The following is an 18,751-nucleotide window of genomic DNA, read 5'->3' as shown; positions in this document are numbered from 1 at the left end:
ATTTGGACATCTTTGGCAGTCGTTACAGGTAGACAATTCGTCTTACCCAGGGGTATTGGGTTGAAGGAGCTTGGATTGGCAGTCCATCCTTATAAAACACTGGTACTCAGCTGCAACCTGTTAGGCTGGAAGCCGCATAGCATAACCGCACAGCCGCACTTCACGGCAGTTGGCCGAACGGTGGAAATGCTGTTGTGTGGACTCAAACAATCTACATTACATTAACATTGAATAATTATAAATTCAAAAATGTATTAGTTTGTGTGTTACGCTTTCACTCAATTGGCAGAAATTAGAATCTTGGATGGAGACTTTATTCTCTCTTTACTTATGTCTAATAACCATTCCATGCAGACGAACTGGCTGGATTAGCTAAGCAATTTTTAAAACAGTAAAGATCTCACAAACAATATTAACTAAGTAAAAATCAATGACTTGAATAAATATTACAAATAAATCCCATTTTCATGTAAAATGGAACCAAGACAAAAGAATCACCCAGCACCTACTGTTAAAAAAAATATCGGATGTCATCTTTAGACAATATTCTTACACCCGAACTCTATAAGAACTGCAATTTTTGAAAATATCTTTCACAATAGCGGATTTTCCGCTCCGTTGTTCTACTTAAACTGAAAGCCAACCTGCCTAACCAACCAACATAGTTAGACAGAAGATGATGACTCACATTGTTAACATTACGGAAAGTCACGTACTATGGAATGGAATTTAACTGTCACAGATTTTATCGATATCGATAAGCTCAATAGGATGTATCCCAACAACATGAATAATTAGGTACAAATGACAAAAGTTTATCCAAAAGATATTGCACAACATTATGTAGGTTTGAGAGACACGGATCAAAAGGGCGAAGAAAACTACACAAACAATAAATTGCCCATATTTTCCTCCTAACAATAACGTATTTGAATTTAGTTTTAGTGTTCTATAATCAGATGTTTGATGGATTAAGATTCTTATGCGGCATAAATGATTAAATCAAATACATGTGTTTTTTTTCCTTCATGATAATCAAGTTGATAACGGGCTGTGACGACAACTTAAGACAATTTATAGCCATCTCATACCATATTTTCATCTTGGAACCAATTAGGTATGTTTTTAAGGGTCATTCTACTTAAGAGTTTATTAAGAAAACCATCGTTGTAACTACTTGACCTTCATCATTTGCCGAGCCTTTTTCCCAAATACGTAGGGGTCGGCTTCCAGTCTAACCGGATGCACCTGAGTAGGTACCAGTGTCATACAATCAGCGACTGCCAATCTGACCTCCTCCGCCCAGTAACTCGGGCAACCCCATAGACTGGTTGTCAGACGGGTTGACTATTTAAATTTAGACTTTAATATCATAATTTTTAAATGATTAAATCAAATACAGGTGTTTTCTTTTGTTCATGATAATCAAGTTGATGACGGCGATAACGATAACTTAGGCTCCACCCACTGCACCTTGCCTCGTTTCGTAGCGCGGGATGGCAGATTTTTCCCCTTGCACTTTCCCGAGCATTCCCGCATCAGCAATGTGTTGTACTTTACGTAATTTGTTTATAAATGTGCATACCGTTGTTTTGCAAGGAGCAACTGCTCTGACCTCCTCAACTCAGTAGGTAAGACTGGTTGTCAGACTTACTGGCTTTGGCATTATATTTGACCATGCAGACGTTTGACTTTAATGTCATGAATATCACAGGTACATTGAATTAGGATATTTGCTAAATGTAATTCCTCCGTAAAGAAGAATTTTAACTGAGATGGTTGGGTTAGTTTAGCGATTAAGGAACTGATTTATATTTTTAGTTATATGTTTCCTCAAAATGATTGCGATAAAAAATTATTCCGCGCGGATGAGATAAGATTGGAACTCCTATATATTGATTATACAGACAATATCGACCTCATTCAAAGTATAGTACCCAGTTATTCACTAACAGGAAGAAAGGACTATTGTGTTAGTTTATGTGAACATTATTAACTGAAATTAATTAAAATGAATAAGTTTGTGATATTGTGTGTGGTTGTTCTTTATGGTAAGCTTTGATTTTTATTACATTGATTGATTAATTTTGGAATCATTAATTGGCCCAGTCCATTCTTTGATATTTGCGCTCGTATCTCCTTAAACCAAGTGATGTTTATTATGTAAACTGTGTCTACGCAAAAGGCGATAAATCTTGTCAGATTTCGTAATTTGGGCGCAGATTACAAGTGTATTTATAAAATCGAGAAAAAAAAGACGGTCAAAACCGCATGACGCACTGCACTGTAATACAATGACATTCCTATTCATAAATTATTTCATTCATAAATTCTCAAAAAAGCTCTGCAAATTGTAATTTTCAACGAGTAGGTATACAAACAAAAGAAGGTTTCGATTACATACGTGCCTAATATGATGACATGAAAATTATTTGAAATAGTTTATTTCTACATATACAAATAGGTACGCAAATATATAAGAGGAAGCTTGGAAGTGGCACCGGTAACAGAAAATCTGCGTGGAGACCGGCTGTCACGTTGTGAGGAATTTTTTTAACATGAACGTGGACGTATGTAAGAGGATGACCAAAGAAACGATGGATAGATTGTGTGAAAGTCGATATAGTTGAAAGAATGTTACTTGCGAGATGACGGCAGATAGAAGAGTATGGACCCCAAAAGAAATTGGGATAAGGGCAGGAGGATGATGATGATGATAAATTTAAGTAATTCTAGATAGTGACTAAACTATAAAATAATAATAAAAAAATCACCAACAGGAGCAAGCTATTCAGTTGAAGGCGCATCCAGAATTATTGGTGGCACCGTTGCTACTGGAAACGAGTTCAATTACATGGTAAGCAAGCACTGATACACTTATTACCATTTCAGTTACTAATGTTACAGAGGAACCTTTTTTTGTGAAGCCTAAAGCCCCGAATCTAAAAGCTAAATTATCCCCAATTATCATAAGCTATATTTTAAAGAAATTCCCCCAGGACTCAAATGAGCCCACGCGGATGCAATGATGAATGCTGAGATATTTTTACAGGTCTCCTTGCAAAGAATAAGTGAAGTGGCTCAATTGACGAGAGGACATAGATGTGGAGGAGCATTGATCACGTTAAGTCATGCATTGACAGCTGCCTCATGCCTTCATAACAATAATCAGTAAGTCAACAGTGTTTTTAATTTCATTTTTTTTGGGTTCTGTGTGCAAATAATAAAACAGGACCCTATTACTAATACTTCTGTCTGTCACTGGGCTGTACCTCATGATAGCTTTACTGCACAAAAATGTATTTAAAGTATTTTAACAAACGTGGTCTATTCGCGAGTAAGATTTACATTTGGCCGGTTTTTGTTTAATTATATTTGACCAGGTAAGTATTCCAGGAAAATAATATTCAACTTGTTTTCTTTTCAGGCTAATTGTCGCGTCAGAACACCGTCTATTTGCTGGCGCAACGAGGCTCGATGATGACTCTAACGAGTATCGTGTTCGGAATGTAGCTAACTTCACAATCCACCCTGAGTTTAACCCGAGCCAGCGTTTTAATTACGACATCGCAGTTATTACTGTAAGCACATTTTTTGGCTTATCTACACTAACTTAACTTAACTAGTCATTTGTCACTGAATGAATTTCAATTTTCAGACTGTCAGTCCGTTCTCAAACGTCGCAGTGTCGACCCTGAGGCTTCCCACTGAGGATATCGGAATTCAACTAGAACCAGGTTGCACTACTCCTGGTTGGGGAGCCCAAAATAGTTCAGCCACTGTAAGTTATATTAACGCTACAATATTTTATACTAACAACCAATGAAGAGTATGACCCACTTTGTCTTAAAGTCGTTTGAAACTGCACACGACAGACAAACAGTCGGCCGAAATTTGACCCGGTGGATGTCAATTTTTTTTATTATCTATTATTATCTGGATTCCTATCAAAATCGTAGTCGGTATGATAACGGTTAATTAATCCTTGTATTATGGGTTTCTTTCATCTTCGTACTGATTTATGAGCTCAAACAAACATAGGCCGACAAATGTTTGCAGGTTGCTCTTACGGTACATGCCGAATTTCGTTTTTCTCTAGGATAACTTGCTTAAGGAGTGTCATGTATGGCATTGGTTGATAGAGCCTATGCGTTGTCTCGAACTGTTGTTGTCCATCATATCTTTTGGTGGTCAGCTTGATATATCACTCATTATTTTCACTAGTCAAACTTGGCGCCAAAACTAGCAGGGCTATCTGGATACAATATCCATGTGCTCATTTTCATATACAAAATGCCAATAAGTGGGTGATACTAACTATGATTGAATTAGAGATGAATACAGACACTGCTGCAACTTCGAACTTTATGTGTTTGTATTAATGTAGTAAAAATTATTTTAGGCAAGTTACCAGTTGATGTTCATTCGAAGCCGAATAACTGAAAACGCTGTCTGTTTCCAATCCTACGTCAATCAAGGAACTTCAATTACTGTGTTTCCCAACATGCTGTGCGCTTTGCCGCCGACAAACAGTACTGGATGTCATGTAAGCATGTACCTTAAATTATGTCTAATACAATAATCTCATCTTTTCAGTAAATGCAAACGCATCTAACTTTGTTTTGCTTTAACTCGATAGTCGATGCGTTATAAACTATTTGAGTATTCTTTAAATTGTTTTCTATTCAGTGTCATAATGATTTAATTTTCGGTCCAAAATAATTAGCCTCCAACCTTTTTCAAATTGAACAACCAAGACGATTCTCATAATAATATCCGAAATTCTTAAATTAAGCGTAAAGCTCATAACATTGTATCTTTTCCAGGGTGACATTGGAAACCCCCTGGTTTGCGGCGACTATCTGCAGGGCGTTCTTTTCTTGTCAAAAGACTGCGCATCTCCAGTAGTGATGCCATCACCTGACGTATACTCCAGAGTGTTCAGCCACGGTGCTTGGTTGAACGAAACCGTGTTCGGAATTATTAGTCAAGAAAACACAACAACTGTAGCCCCACCAACTGAAAGTGGAGCTTCGACTTATCAAGCTGGTGCTGGTCTGCTAACGATATTCGCGCTCGTTCAAATTGTAACATCAATGTCATAAGATAATACCTATATATATATTTTTTTTAATAAATGCTAAAATTCAGTCATTTGTTTGTGTGTTCCTCTATTCTTCATTGCCATTATGTTAGTTGAAACGACTTTTTGGTTTGAATAACATTCTTTGTAGACCAATAATGCTATTAGGTTACAACATTGTCTGCCACTGCACTGTACTGAAAAGTAATCTAAATATACTATGCCCTATGAAGAAACAAAAGTATAACAACTGCTTTCACTAACATTACGTTAACATTTTCATTTTCTTTCTTATAATTTCAACTATTTTGTGTCTAATATTTATGCCTGGTGGTAGGGATATAGTTCTGATATCGGTATTTACTTTTATTTCATATATCGATTCAATTGAACTTCTTTGATCGACAACTATGGTCTTCGTGAGTTCTATAGACTATATTATTTATACAACATGCTCGAAGCATACTGCAGAATGAGTTAAAATGGGAACAAAATGATCCTAAAACTATTTATTTTGGTATGTTGGTCGGTATAGTCTACCAGACTTATCTCAAGGATTTCTGATAAGATTTTTACTATGTTCTTAACGGAATACAGTAAAAGCTAATTTAGAAACTGGTGTTTCTGTCAACTGTCGTTCTACTTGTCTTCTGTTCCTATTCTTTAACTTCATTACTTATTCTCATAATATTGGTATTTATGCAATACATTTTATATTGTGATAATAATGCATATATCCGTATTGGCCTATGCAACTTTGTATCATTTTTTTGGCAAATAAATAATATATATTTATATGAAATGGTTTCACTTTATTCCTTATAGTTTACCTAGGCTTATTTAAAGTACCAGTCAGGCATTTCTGGTCGTAGAATCACGTACTCCGTGTATCAACCAACTTCCCAAAAAAACTTTAAAAAACCGACTGTGGGAGTCCAAACACTAAAAAGCAAAAAAAAAAGCTGTTCTTGGGTGCATCGGCGTAGAAGTCTGTGTCTGGTGGATGATGTGTATCGTACCTACCTAATCACAATAAATTAAATACGTTAATATACTAACAAACACAAAAGTACGTAAAAATAATAAAATGATTTTTTCAAAGTAAATAGAATAAAAATGTGCAAGAATTAGAACATCATTACAAACAGTCAGTCATTACAAACAACTGAAAATCTCCCTTGAAACTGACCGCTGTCAACTGGTAAAAACATTCGATACCTCTAACTTTGTCTCTGCTTAACACATGATGTTGTAAATTATGAAACGAAAAAAGACTCCTGTGGCTAAACCACTGAATGGATTCGATATTTTTTACACCTAGACATAGAATATCATAAAGTATATGTGATAGGATTTAGTCGTGGTGGCCTAGTGGGTAAAGTACCAACCTCTCAAGTATGAGGGTACGGGTTCAACTTTTCTATGCTTGTATTCTATGTACTTTCTAAGTATACCTCAGACACCAATGACTGTGTTTCGGATGGCACGTTAAACTGCCGGTCCCGGCTGTCATTGAACATCCTTGGCAGTCTTTACGGGTAGTTAAAAGCCTAAAGACACCAGTCTTACCAAGTGGTATTGGGTTGCCCGGGGTAACTGGGTTGAGGAGGTCAGATAGGCAGTCGCTTCTTGTAAAGCACTGGTACGCAGCTGAATCCGGTTAGACTGGAAGCCGACCCCGACATAGTTGACAAAAAGGCTCGGGAGATGATAATGATAAGTGATAGGATTTAATGTGATTAGGTACGACACACCCGATATGTTTATTTACAAAAAGTTTTTTAGACAAGCATAGCTGTCACTATGACCATTAGATTAAAGTTTCTCATCAATGCGGATAATATGCCTAAGCCCAAAAACGAGGTAGTAAATATGTACGGTTGCCGAGCTACCTCGACCTTCTCTCGTCTCCATCGTCAGGTCAGCTCCAAACCTTCATAGTTACACAGTGTTATCATAGGCATTAAATACGCCTTAGCATCAAGTTTTTGCCCTACGCATGCCTATAACATTCGAAAGTTACCCTCCATTTATCAGGGTTTCCATCATTAGTTCCTGACTCGATGACTATGGGACCACCTGGCTAGTATACCCTATCAAACAAAGAACTTTGCAGTCCAGGCGTCTTCTAGTAATTGGTGAACATACATAAAAATGATCCCGACGAATTGCGAACCTCCTCCTTTTTGGGAAATCGGTTAAAAGGAGGAGGTTCTTAATTTGTGAGACGGATCAGACGAATAACAAAAAAGATCACACGTAGGTATCAGTAATTTGCTCATATTTTCCTCCTACCGATAATACGCATTTGAATGAAGTTAAGGAATCTGTAATCCGATGTATGACTCTTATGCCAATAAATGATTAAATCAAATACATGTGTTTTTTTGTTCATGATAATCAAGTTGATGACGGGCGATGACGACAGCTGAAGAGAATGTACAGTCATTTCACACCAAATTTGCACCCACTACACCGTGACCCGTCGCGTAGCGTGGGATGGTAAATTTTTCCCCTTGCACTTTCCCGCGCATTTCAGCACGTCGGCGGTGTGTTGTGCTAGGCGTGATTTCTATATAAATTGACATACCATTGTTTTGCAAGGAGCAACTGCCTATCTGACCTCCTCAACTCAGTTGGTAAGACTGGTGGTCAGACTTTGGCATTGTACTTGACGATGCAGACTTTGATTTTAATACGTGAGACGTTTTATATTTGATCAGAGGTACATTGAATCAGGATGATTGAGGAGGAAACTGAAAGATGTTTGGGTTAGGTTAGGTTAGGTCTCGCGATTAAGGATCTGATTTATATTTTTAGTAATAAGTTTCCTCAAAATGATTGCGATAAAAAATTACCCGCGTGGATGAGATAAGATTGCAACTCCTATATATTGATTATACAGACAATATCGAACTCATTCATAGTATATTACTCAGTTATCCATTAACACGAAGAAAGGACCATTGTGTTAGTTTATGTGAACATTATTAACTGAAATTAAAATGAATAAGTTTGTGATATTGTGTGTGATTGCTCTTTATGGTAAGTTTAGATATTTATTTTATTGCGTCATAAATTCTGGTAATTAATTGGCTCAGTTGATTAGGTACTTTGGTATGTGCGCTCTCGTCTCCTTCAACCAACTGATGTTTATTATTTCAACTGTGTCGTAACTAAGCGAATGGTGATAAAACTTGACAGATTTCGTAATTTTATTATTTTATTAGTAATTTAATATGGGTGCAGATTTAAAAAAAAATATTGCATTTTGTAAAAACCGAGGAAAAAACGGTGGTAAAAACTACTGTACCTACTGCAATACAATAACAGATCAATAAGATAAATGAACATCTGCGAATCGAAATTATCAGCTAGTATTTATTTATCTACTAAATAAAAAAAAACTAAGTAAATCTTGGACACCAATGGCTGATGAAAAGGTGAAGGAAAACATCTTGAGAAAACCTGGACTACCTATATAGTCTGAAATCACCAACCCGCATTGAGCAAGCGTGGTAATTAATGCCCAATTCTTCTTAGTGTGAGACGAGGCCTGTGCCCAGCAGTGGGACGATACAAAAAAAATCTGTAAGGTTTATGTTACATACATGCCTAGATTAGGTTCACGTGCAAAATTACTTGAAATAATTTAAGTTTTCTACGACATAGTGACTAAAATATAATATAATAAAAAAACAAATAACCAACAGGAGCAAGCTATTCAGTTGAAGCAGCATCCAGAATTATTGGTGGAACTGCTGCTAATGAAAATCAGTTCAATTATATGGTAAGCATTGATACAACTACTTTCTTTGTCCTTGCTAATGTTAGGGAGGAACCATTTATTCTTTGTTCCTATGTACCTACCCTAAAAAACTCGGAAAGAAACTGAAATTATTTTTATAATTCTTTCACTGTTTGGAAGCTAGACTATTTCCAAGTAACACAGGCTGTAATTTGTCCAGTACTGGAAGCAATTCCACAGAATGCGAGTGAATTGTTTTCAAATATATTATTATTTATTTCTCCTATTTATCATCGATGATGTCAGACGCACGTAGGCATCTCTCATGGTTTCGATCTTCAGCTTTCCTCTTTAATAGGATAACTTTTGATAAGTAGTCATTCTTTATATTGTCATTCATATCCTATGTACTAAGCCTTGTAAATAGATATTACTTTGATACTATCGGCGACTTGATAAAACCGTGAGGGTCCGTTCACACAGACCGGCTCAAAGAGCATCGGCGCGCATTTTCTTTTCACACAGACCGGAATCGGCTCCGATCGACTCCTATCGGCTGAGCCAAACATCTACAAGATCGAGAAAAATCACGCGGACGGAGCCGGTCGGCTCTTCTTATTATTTCACACCAAGCAAGACGCTTGGTGTGAAATCGATCGATTTTTAACGTGTTAAGAATATGTTCTCCTCTCCAAGCCGGTCTGCCTGAACTGACCCTTAATTACCAATTCTGTTTAGCGGTTTTTCTGTGAAAGTGACTCACAGACATGACTTCGTGCTCCTGCGGTGAACCTATTGCTGCAATGATGTATGCTGATATATATTTATAGGTTTCCTTGCAAAACAGAAGTGAAGTGGATCAATTGACGAGAGGACACAGATGTGGAGGAGCATTGATCACGTTAAGTCATGCATTGACAGCTGCCTCATGCCTTCATAACAATAATCAGTAAGTAAACAGTGTTTTTTATTTTCAAGCTTTCGCCCGCGGTTTCACCCGCGTCCCGTAGCCGGATGGTGACAAAAAACCTCCTAAAACCTTCTCCCGGGTCTAAGTTACCTCCCCTCTAATTTTCATGTTATGTCGTGACAACGGAAAGCGGGTTTCATTTTTATATATTATAGATGTTTGCTTGCATTTCTGTATAAAATAAGTATTTTAACAAACGTGATTTATGTGCGAGTAAGATTTTCATTTGGCCGGTTTTTGTTTCATTATTATTTGACCACACTAGGTATTCCGGGAAGTATTTCTTAGACACCAATGACAGTGTTTCGGATGGCACGTTAAACTGTAGGTCCCGGCTGTCATTGAACATCTTTGGCAGTCGTTACGGGTAGTCAGAAGCCAGTAAGTCTGACACCAGTCTAACCAAGGGGTATTGGGTTGCCCGGGTAACTTGGTTGATCGGGTCAGATAGGGCAGTCGCTCCTTGTAAAAGCACTGGTACTCAGCTACATCCGGTTAGACTGGAAGCCGACCCCAACATAGTTTGGGAAAAAGGTTCGGAGGATGAGTAGGTATTCCGGGAAAATAATATTCAACCTGCTTTTTTTTCAGGCTAATTGTCGCGTCACAATTTCGGTTATTTGCTGGCTCATCAAGGCTCAACAATGATGATAACTCGTATCGTATTCGGAACATAGCTAACTTCACAATCCACCCTCAGTTTGTCCCGAGTCAGCGTTTTAATAACGACATCGCTGTCATTGCTGTGAGTACCTATATTTTTTTGGCTTATCTACTAAGATTATGAAGAGGAAATATTTGAATTTTTGTTTGCTTGGTATGTACCTACGTTTTTCTATTGGTTTCCTATTTGCATGAAAATATGTAGTAGGTATAACAGTCATTTTTTTGTTGTATTATAACTGAATTCAAAAAACTAAAGCACTGGGTACTCAGCTACATCCGGTTAGACTGGAAGTCGACCCCGACATTGTTGGGATAAAGGCTCGGAGGGTGGATCATAACTGAATTCATTTCTACTTTCAGACTGACAGTCCGTTCTCAAGCATTGCTGTAAGAGTCCTGAGAGTTCCCACTGCCGACATCTCAATTACATATCCAGCAGTTTGCCATACTCCTGGTTGGGGAGCCCAAAATGCGTCAGCTAGTGTAAGTCACAGTAAAGGACGATGGGCGTTTTGGTACCTTGACCAACAGTGTTGAATGTAGTACCATTGCGTAGGTCTTGGCAAGGCAAAAAATGTTTACTATGACGACTAGTCCCAAATCCTTGTCCATTTCGCGTGACATCGACTAATAGAATGCATAATGTTCATAAATCATCAACGTAGATGTAGTTCTTAAATCCAACTGTATCGAATAAAAACTGGTAAAGTAACAAAAAAACTAGAATTTGGCCTTTTTAGAATGTTTGCCTGCCGATTGATTTGAAAAAAGACTGTGCAAACCTTTGCAGTTCACGCAGAACTAGCTGATGTATTTGGTGAAAGTTTTTCAGTCTTTACAATCAATTGAGGTTGAAAAGTCAGAAGACGATGTTTACATAGTACATATTACGACTCAATCTTGCTCGTCAAGACGTGCTGAGATAATGATGGATTTATTCTTAAAAAAAGATGAATATAAATGTTTTGAGCTTTCGTCAAATCAGATGACGATTGTGTTTCCGTAGTATGACTCCATAGACTATTACAACCTTTAGATTATAATAGAGTGTATCTCAAACAATGTAAGATGTCTGTTAACTGAGTTTAAAATTATTACACTGACGACATAATATGCCTCTTAATGAATTTGCATATATGGATGACATACTTGTATGTCGATTCAATTTTTATCGTTACTCGGATCGGACAGCTAATTGAGGCAAGCCCCATAGTTTTTATTATTCTTCGCGTTAATACCTTTCTAATGATATATCATACGTTACTGTTGGAGCGGGTACCAAATTCCATACAAAGTGCCCATTGTCCTTTACAATCTATATAATAAAAAACAATAATTTTATCATTAATACGTGAAATCAGGAAAATTTGCTTTATTCTAATTTGTTGCTCATTGACTTTCGTCCTAATGTAGTAAAAATGTTTTTAGGCGAGTTACCAGTTGATGTACATTCAAAGCCGAGTGACTGTGAACACGGCTTGCGCTACTGCCTACAATGCAATGGGAACTACAATTGCAATGCAGGCCAACATGCTCTGTGCTGTGCCGCTAACAAACAGTACTGGATGTCATGTAAGCACCTTTAATTATGTCTTATAAAATAATCTTATTTTTCTATATAAGTTTTGAACGCAACTAACTCTGTTTTGCTATAACTCTATAGTAGATGCGATATTATCTATTTGAGTAATCTTTAAATTGTGTTCTATTAGGTGGCATAATGATTTATTTTTCTGTTCAAATAGTTACCTCCCTTACCTTTTTCACGCCAAACAACAATTTCAAAACGATTCTCGTAATAGTACCCGAAGTTCTTAAATTAAGCGCAAAACTCATACATTGTTTCGTTTTTAGGGTGACCTTGGAAACCCATTGGTTTGCGGCGACGATCTGCAGGGTGTTCTTTTCTTGTCAAAGGACTGCACATCATTATCGGCAGCATTCCCTGACGTATACTCTAGAGTGTTCAGCCACGTTGCTTGGTTGAACCAAACCGTCTACGGACTTAATAACGAAACAAGTGGAGCGTCTACTTATCAAGCTGGTGCTGGTCTGCTAGCGATATTCGCGCTCGTTCAAATTGTAACATCAATGTCATAGGATAATATATATTTTTTTATAAAATAAATACCAAAATTCAGTATGTGTTGTTGTCAATTGTTTGTGTTCCTCTATAACTTTATTTTTTATTGACGTAATGTTAGTTGAAACGACTATTTGGTTCGAATAACATTGTTTTGTAGACTGGTAATGCTATTTGAAAACAAAATTGTTTGCCACTGCACTATGCTGAAAAGTGATCAGAATACACTATGCCTTATGACAAAATAAAAGCTTTAACCGCGTTCATTAACATTACGTTAACATTTTCGTTTTCTTTCTTATAATTTCAACTATTTTGTGTCTAATATTTATGCCTGGTGGTACAGATATAGTTCCGATATCGGTATTTACTTTTATTTCATCAATTTGTAAGTATATTGTGCAATCCTTAAAGCTATCTATATATCGATTAAATTTGAACTTCTTTGATCTACAACTATGGTCTTCGTGAGTTCTATAGGCTATATTTTTTACACAACATGCTGGAAGCTTACTGCAGAATGAGTTATGATGGGAACAAAACGATCCCCCAATCATTATTGTGTATGTTGGTCGGTATAGTCTACCAGACTTATCTAAATATTCTGATAAGATTTTTACTATGTTCCTAACGGAATATAGTAAAAGTCAATTTAGAAACTGATCTGTCAGTCAACTGTCGTCTACTTGTCTTCTGTTCCTATTCTTTGACTTCAATACTAACTCTCATAATTTATCAAAACCATGCCTATAATATTTATGCAACATATTTTATATAGTGATAATAATGCATATATTATAAGCGTATTGTCGTCTGTGTATCTTTGTATCATATTCTTGGCAAATAAATAGATAATAAATATATTAAATGGTTTCACTTTACTCTCTACAGTTACCTAAGCTTACTGAAAACTGTCAGTCCAGCATTACAGGTCATCAACCAACTTCCCAAAAAGGAGGAGGTTTCGGTAATTTATCTTTTATCTTTGCTACTCAATTTTATTAAGACGACTAGACCGATTTGGAAAATTCTTTCAATAAAAAGTATACTATCAGTTCCTTTTTCACCAGGTCAGGATTTAATGATGAAATCCCTGAGGAATTAAGGGCAACACTTGAAAATTATAAGCACACATCGGACGAAAACTCGATATTAGTATTCGATGGAGACGACAGAAAATCAACGGACATCCACATCGATATATAGCAAATACTACGTATTTGAGCTTATTTCATACGTGTTGAAAAAATTTTTAACCTCGGCCTACAAGCACCGTCAACCACGCTATCTTAAGACAGTGGCAATCAAATTATCTTTTTATCATTATTTAGATACTTATTGATTATGTGCAATAATATGTTAGCTGTATAATCTTTATCAGAACAACCAGACTAATAGGGAAAATGCTTGTACAAAATATTTGATTAGTTCCTAGGTGTTTCCCCTAAACAGAGTAGACATTAAAGATAAGAAACAATAGAAAATCTATTGACTTTTGAGTAAGTAAATAGAAATGAGTCCATATCAGTAGGTTAATTGGTTGGTAAATGAACTTTGTGAGAGTACAAGTATCCTATGATAGTCCTTTCTGTCTATAGTAAACTATACAGTCCAAGGATATCGTCATCATCTCCCGGGCCTTTTCCCAACTATGTTGGGGTCGGCTTCCAGTCTACCGGATGCATCTGAGTATGTATGTAGGTTTACCTACTTTATTTGTTAATGCCGCAAATAGTTATCTTTTGCTGCGTAATCAGGGCAGCAAGTTAATGCCATTAAAGTTCATACATCGATTTATCATAAGTATCTAGAACCGTATTGAGTTTTACCAGGAGCTAATGAGATGGTTAGAGAATCCAAATAGGCTCTAATAAAAATAAGAAAAAGAGCATTAAAAGCTTGTTTTACCATAATAAAATATCAACATAGCTGGACGAGAATCGCTAATTATGGTTTTCTAACAATTTATTATGAGGTACTTTGTCTTAACTGTATGTATATTGACGCTAAGCAAAACTATCGAATTCCTGTTTCTACTCAAAACAGGAGAAAAAACTTTCATTGCAGTAAAATATAGGGACTTTACCTTTTTTATCTGCTTAAAATATATCATTATCCCTTTTTTGTCAGATAAGATTAAAATTGTGTATATAATGACAATACGAAGAAAAAGAACATAATTTAATCAAATATTGCAATGTGTGATAGTTAAAAATATATATTTTTTCTTTTTATATTTTTTTTGGTTATCTAGTTAAGTTGTTGATTGTGGTCAAGAAATGGGGTCTTTTCTGATTTTAATTGCAATTGCACTCAGTGGTAAGTACCTATATGATAATAATAGTAAATTCTCGAAAATAACCATGTCACGTTGTATTTGGCATCGGTCTATCATCACTGACCTAGGGCTAGCCAATAAGCCTGATATTCCTAGTGGTGATCGATCGACTGACGTGACGCGCGATCGTAGTCGATGTCACCGTTCGCAAGACGAGAACCTCGTGAAAGCTGAGAAAGAGTAGCAGATGAAGGTCTCAACTTACGAGGGTGTCGCCATGTGATTGAACAACTTTATGAAATAAGTGAATTTTTACTGCTAGATTCTTCCATAACCTTTTTAATGTTTGGAGTCCGTTCAGACAGACCGGCTCGGAGACACGGTAAAGATTTAAACTGTGTCGGAGAGAAGAGCAAATCCTTAACACGTTGAAAATCGAGTACTTGGTACTTGTAGTAAGGTTTATTTTTGGATGTGCACTGCTTGTGTCACTAAGAATGCTCAAAGGCGCTCGGTGTGAAATAAAAAGGGGAGCCGACCGGCTCCGATCGCGTATTTTTTCTTGACGTTTGACACAATTTGCATACATAGAAAAATGCACGTCGATGCTCTCCGAGCTGGTCTGTTTGAACGGGCCCTTAAACGTAATAAATATACACATTATTTTATGGCCATAATAACGACAAATACATATATCTACAAGAAATATTATTTTCAGTGATTGTGGCAGTCTCTTCAAATGCCGTTGATTCAAACCGAATCGTAGGTGGATTTGTTTCACCAGAGGGCGTGTTCAAATATATGGTAAGTTTACTTTAAGAGGTAAAGTGAATTGATTAGCATCGATATAACGAAAATGTATTTATAATTGAAATGCTTAATGATTATTAAAAAAAGAGGATAATTGTTTGTATTTTTCTCTCACAATTCGCTTCAATAACATTAAATTATTTCAGATTTCACTGCAAGAATTAAGCAAAATACAAGATTATAGACGAGGACACAGATGTGGAGGGGCTCTGATCTCATACCAGCATGCACTGACAGCTGCATCGTGCACCTTCAATTATAACAATGGGTAAATACGCGAATATGGTTCTAAAGAAATTGGCTTTCATATATCACAGAAAGGAGAATCGCGCTAGAAACAATAACGCAAACCCTCATACAGCTTAGCCTTTTCCCAAACTATGTCAGGATCAGTTTCTAGTCTTAACTAGATTCAGCATTTGCTACGCACTGCTTGAATATAATTTGCGAATTCTTTTTTACATGATTAAATCTATTGATGTTTTTCAGTGCGCTCACACCTATTAACGTGGCTGAATTCCGTGTGTTCGCTGGTTCAGTGTTGCTTACTAACGACGCATCTGAAGATCACGTTCGGAGTATCTCAAACATCAGAGTTCACCCCTCATACTTGACAAGCCAACCATTTGCTGATGATATCGCTGTTATAACCGTGAGTAATCGGTTTGCTAGTATATTGTTTGGCTTGATTCCTATGGATAACGATAACTATGAATAACAGACAGAGGTTACATAACCACAGGCTAAGCTAACTGATTTAAATGTAAATGAATCGACAAAATAAAATACGTTTTAGATCCTTGAATCTTGCATCTGAATATTAAATATGAATATCTCTTTCAGCTCACCGTTCCATTCCCCAACAACGTGGTGAAACCAGTCCCTTTATCTGAAAGAGAAGTTAGTCCAGAAGAATTCGGAGTCTGCGAACTATCGGGTTGGGGAAGTCGAAACTCATCAGCCACTGTAAGTATAGACATGCAGTGATGACGATGCAGTTCTACCAGACTGCTTGCTACAATCCGCTTGCTTTATGTAACTGTAGATAGATGGACACCGGCTACCAGCTGAACATCTGTAAATGGATTATGGTTACAAAGCATCATTAATTTATGTAGTTAACACATAACTCACATTAATATCATCAGCTATTAGTATTTTATATTACATATTGTTATGTACTTTGAATTGTATGTATATTTTTTTTTTGTTTCAGGAAAGTGCGGAATTAGTATACTCAATCCAATCAATTCTTGATTGGCATGATTGTGAGCGTGCGTTCAATACTCTTCCTCCGCCTCACCAACTCGTTCTACTACCCAGTATGATCTGCGCGTACCCCGATAAATCAATAGCAGTTGGGTGCACTGTACGTAAAATATAATAATATAGCAATAGTATTAATAGTTTCCCCATTCCTAGCCCATTAGCATCCCATCACAATAGCCCAAGTAGTTTTCATCCATAGTTAGTAATAGTTTAGCACAGAACCGGCGATTGTCCTTGGGTACATTTCTATAGTGTATACAGCGATAATCGTCGGTTTTGTGTCACCATTTCATTAAAGTAGTCTCAAAAGGGCTTCAGCGTGTTGGCTTTGGCCCCACGTTCGCCTCCCAAAAATCCGGGACTCTATAGTGCCGAGGTCTGGTAGAGACATACTTTAATAATAATAGTCACAAAACCCAATCGATTGCAAGCAATAAAATTGAAGATAAAAAGTTGATAACATGGATTCTATCTTATCTGCATCAGTAAAAGTTCATTTGACATGGTACCTTCACAAAGTTCACATGTCTTTCAGATTCTTTCCAGAGCAAGCAGCGACTTACTACAACACAGCATTATTATCTGGAAATTAAATACTAATGAATGCCTGTTTTATTGTTCCAGGGCGATATTGGCAACCCCTTGGTCTGCCATGATAGCCTTACGGGCATTGCTGTCAAGACCCTAAACTGTTCTAGGGTAGAATTTACTGAGGTTTACACTAAGGTGGCCATGTACATTCCATGGATTAATCGAGTCATGAACGGTGCACCCTCAATCGTGCAACCTGGAATAGCTTTGTTAACTGCGTTTGTAGTCATAGCTTCTAAAATCATAACCTAGAAGCTTCTTAAAGTAGCTAAGGAGGAATAATTATTTTTTAATGTTAATATCTCACTAATATATGTAATTTATAATTTATTTCATCTTCAATAAATGTTATTTGAAGGCAATTATGGTTTTTTTTTTAAAGGACTTCCTCAAAAGTAGGAGGTTCTTAATTCGACCGTATATTTTTTTTTTGTATTTTTATTGTTTGATATGGTTACTTCCGAATTGGTCCCATATTCATCAGGAAAAGATCTAATGATAGAAACCCTGAGAAATCGAGGGCAACTATCGAAAGTTGTAGCCATACATAGAGTAAAAAACTTGACACTCGGGTATATACCTGATAGCACTTTTCAACAGTGGGGGTTTGGCGCTGACCTGATGATGGAAGCCAGAGAAGGTCGAGGGAACTCGACAACTGAATATGTTAACTACCTCGTGTTTGGGCTTATATTATTCCTATGGACGAGGCTTTTATTAAAGTAGGTTCAAATACGTACATCGATAAATTGACAACAGAATAAACGTGACTTTTTTCGTAAGTATTTAGATTTTGAAAAGTTTTTTTTTTGTCTTGGACCATTGAATATAACCACGAGCTTATGAGTTTAGTAGAGCACCCACAGTGGTGTTGAGATTCCGGTATTTTTGCCTACCAAGGCACGGACAGCTGATAGGCGGGGATTAATAAACTGCTGTTCTTTGGCTCTAGCAAAGGGCAGATCCAACAAACTTCTAAAATTAGTATCAGGCAAGGTAGGCGTCTCTTTATTAGAAAACAATCAACACGGTTTTAGATGCAAGAGGTCTGTTAATACCAACAGACAGTTATTGAGAACAAATCAAAACATCTTGATAGAAAACGCCAGGTAGACGTGCTTTATTTTGATTTTCGTAAAGCCTTTGACAAAGTCAATAATGCCATCTTGCTTTTAAAACTTAGTGCCATTGGGTTCTGTCCTAATCTACTCCGATTTCTAGTCGACTATCTCCGGGACCGTCAGCAATTTGTA

The 18,751-nt window shown here is 36.7% G+C and overlaps 3 protein-coding genes across 3 annotated transcripts; all 3 read left to right on the top strand.

Annotated features, from left to right (window-relative positions):
- Positions 1 to 1,893: 1,893 nt before the first annotated feature.
- On the top strand, positions 1,894 to 5,129 carry LOC110383977 (chymotrypsin-1). Its single transcript, XM_021344972.3, has 7 exons — positions 1,894 to 2,051; positions 2,781 to 2,857; positions 3,053 to 3,171; positions 3,428 to 3,581; positions 3,659 to 3,781; positions 4,403 to 4,546; positions 4,827 to 5,129. Exons 1-7 carry the CDS (start codon positions 2,012 to 2,014, stop codon positions 5,103 to 5,105), a joined length of 936 nt encoding a protein of 311 aa, XP_021200647.3. The 5' UTR covers positions 1,894 to 2,011; the 3' UTR covers positions 5,106 to 5,129.
- Positions 5,130 to 7,969: 2,840 nt separating this feature from the next.
- Positions 7,970 to 12,607, top strand: LOC135116539 (chymotrypsin-like serine proteinase). Its single transcript, XM_049838965.2, has 7 exons — positions 7,970 to 8,128; positions 8,797 to 8,873; positions 9,662 to 9,780; positions 10,393 to 10,546; positions 10,828 to 10,950; positions 11,896 to 12,039; positions 12,322 to 12,607. Exons 1-7 carry the CDS (start codon positions 8,089 to 8,091, stop codon positions 12,565 to 12,567), a joined length of 903 nt encoding a protein of 300 aa, XP_049694922.2. The 5' UTR covers positions 7,970 to 8,088; the 3' UTR covers positions 12,568 to 12,607.
- Positions 12,608 to 14,710: 2,103 nt separating this feature from the next.
- Positions 14,711 to 17,860, top strand: LOC126054254 (serine protease 30). The gene is made up of 7 exons (XM_049838968.2): positions 14,711 to 14,869; positions 15,547 to 15,632; positions 15,785 to 15,906; positions 16,128 to 16,290; positions 16,482 to 16,604; positions 16,855 to 17,007; positions 17,532 to 17,860. Exons 1-7 carry the CDS (start codon positions 14,830 to 14,832, stop codon positions 17,748 to 17,750), a joined length of 906 nt encoding a protein of 301 aa, XP_049694925.2. The 5' UTR covers positions 14,711 to 14,829; the 3' UTR covers positions 17,751 to 17,860.
- The last annotated feature ends 891 nt before the right edge of the window (positions 17,861 to 18,751 follow it).

Source organism: Helicoverpa armigera, chromosome 12 (assembly GCF_030705265.1).
Source record: "Helicoverpa armigera isolate CAAS_96S chromosome 12, ASM3070526v1, whole genome shotgun sequence".
In the NCBI taxonomy this organism is placed as follows: Eukaryota; Metazoa; Arthropoda; class Insecta; order Lepidoptera; family Noctuidae; genus Helicoverpa; species Helicoverpa armigera.
Note: the sequence above shows the minus strand (reverse complement) of the source record. Positions and strands in the feature narration are given on the sequence as shown.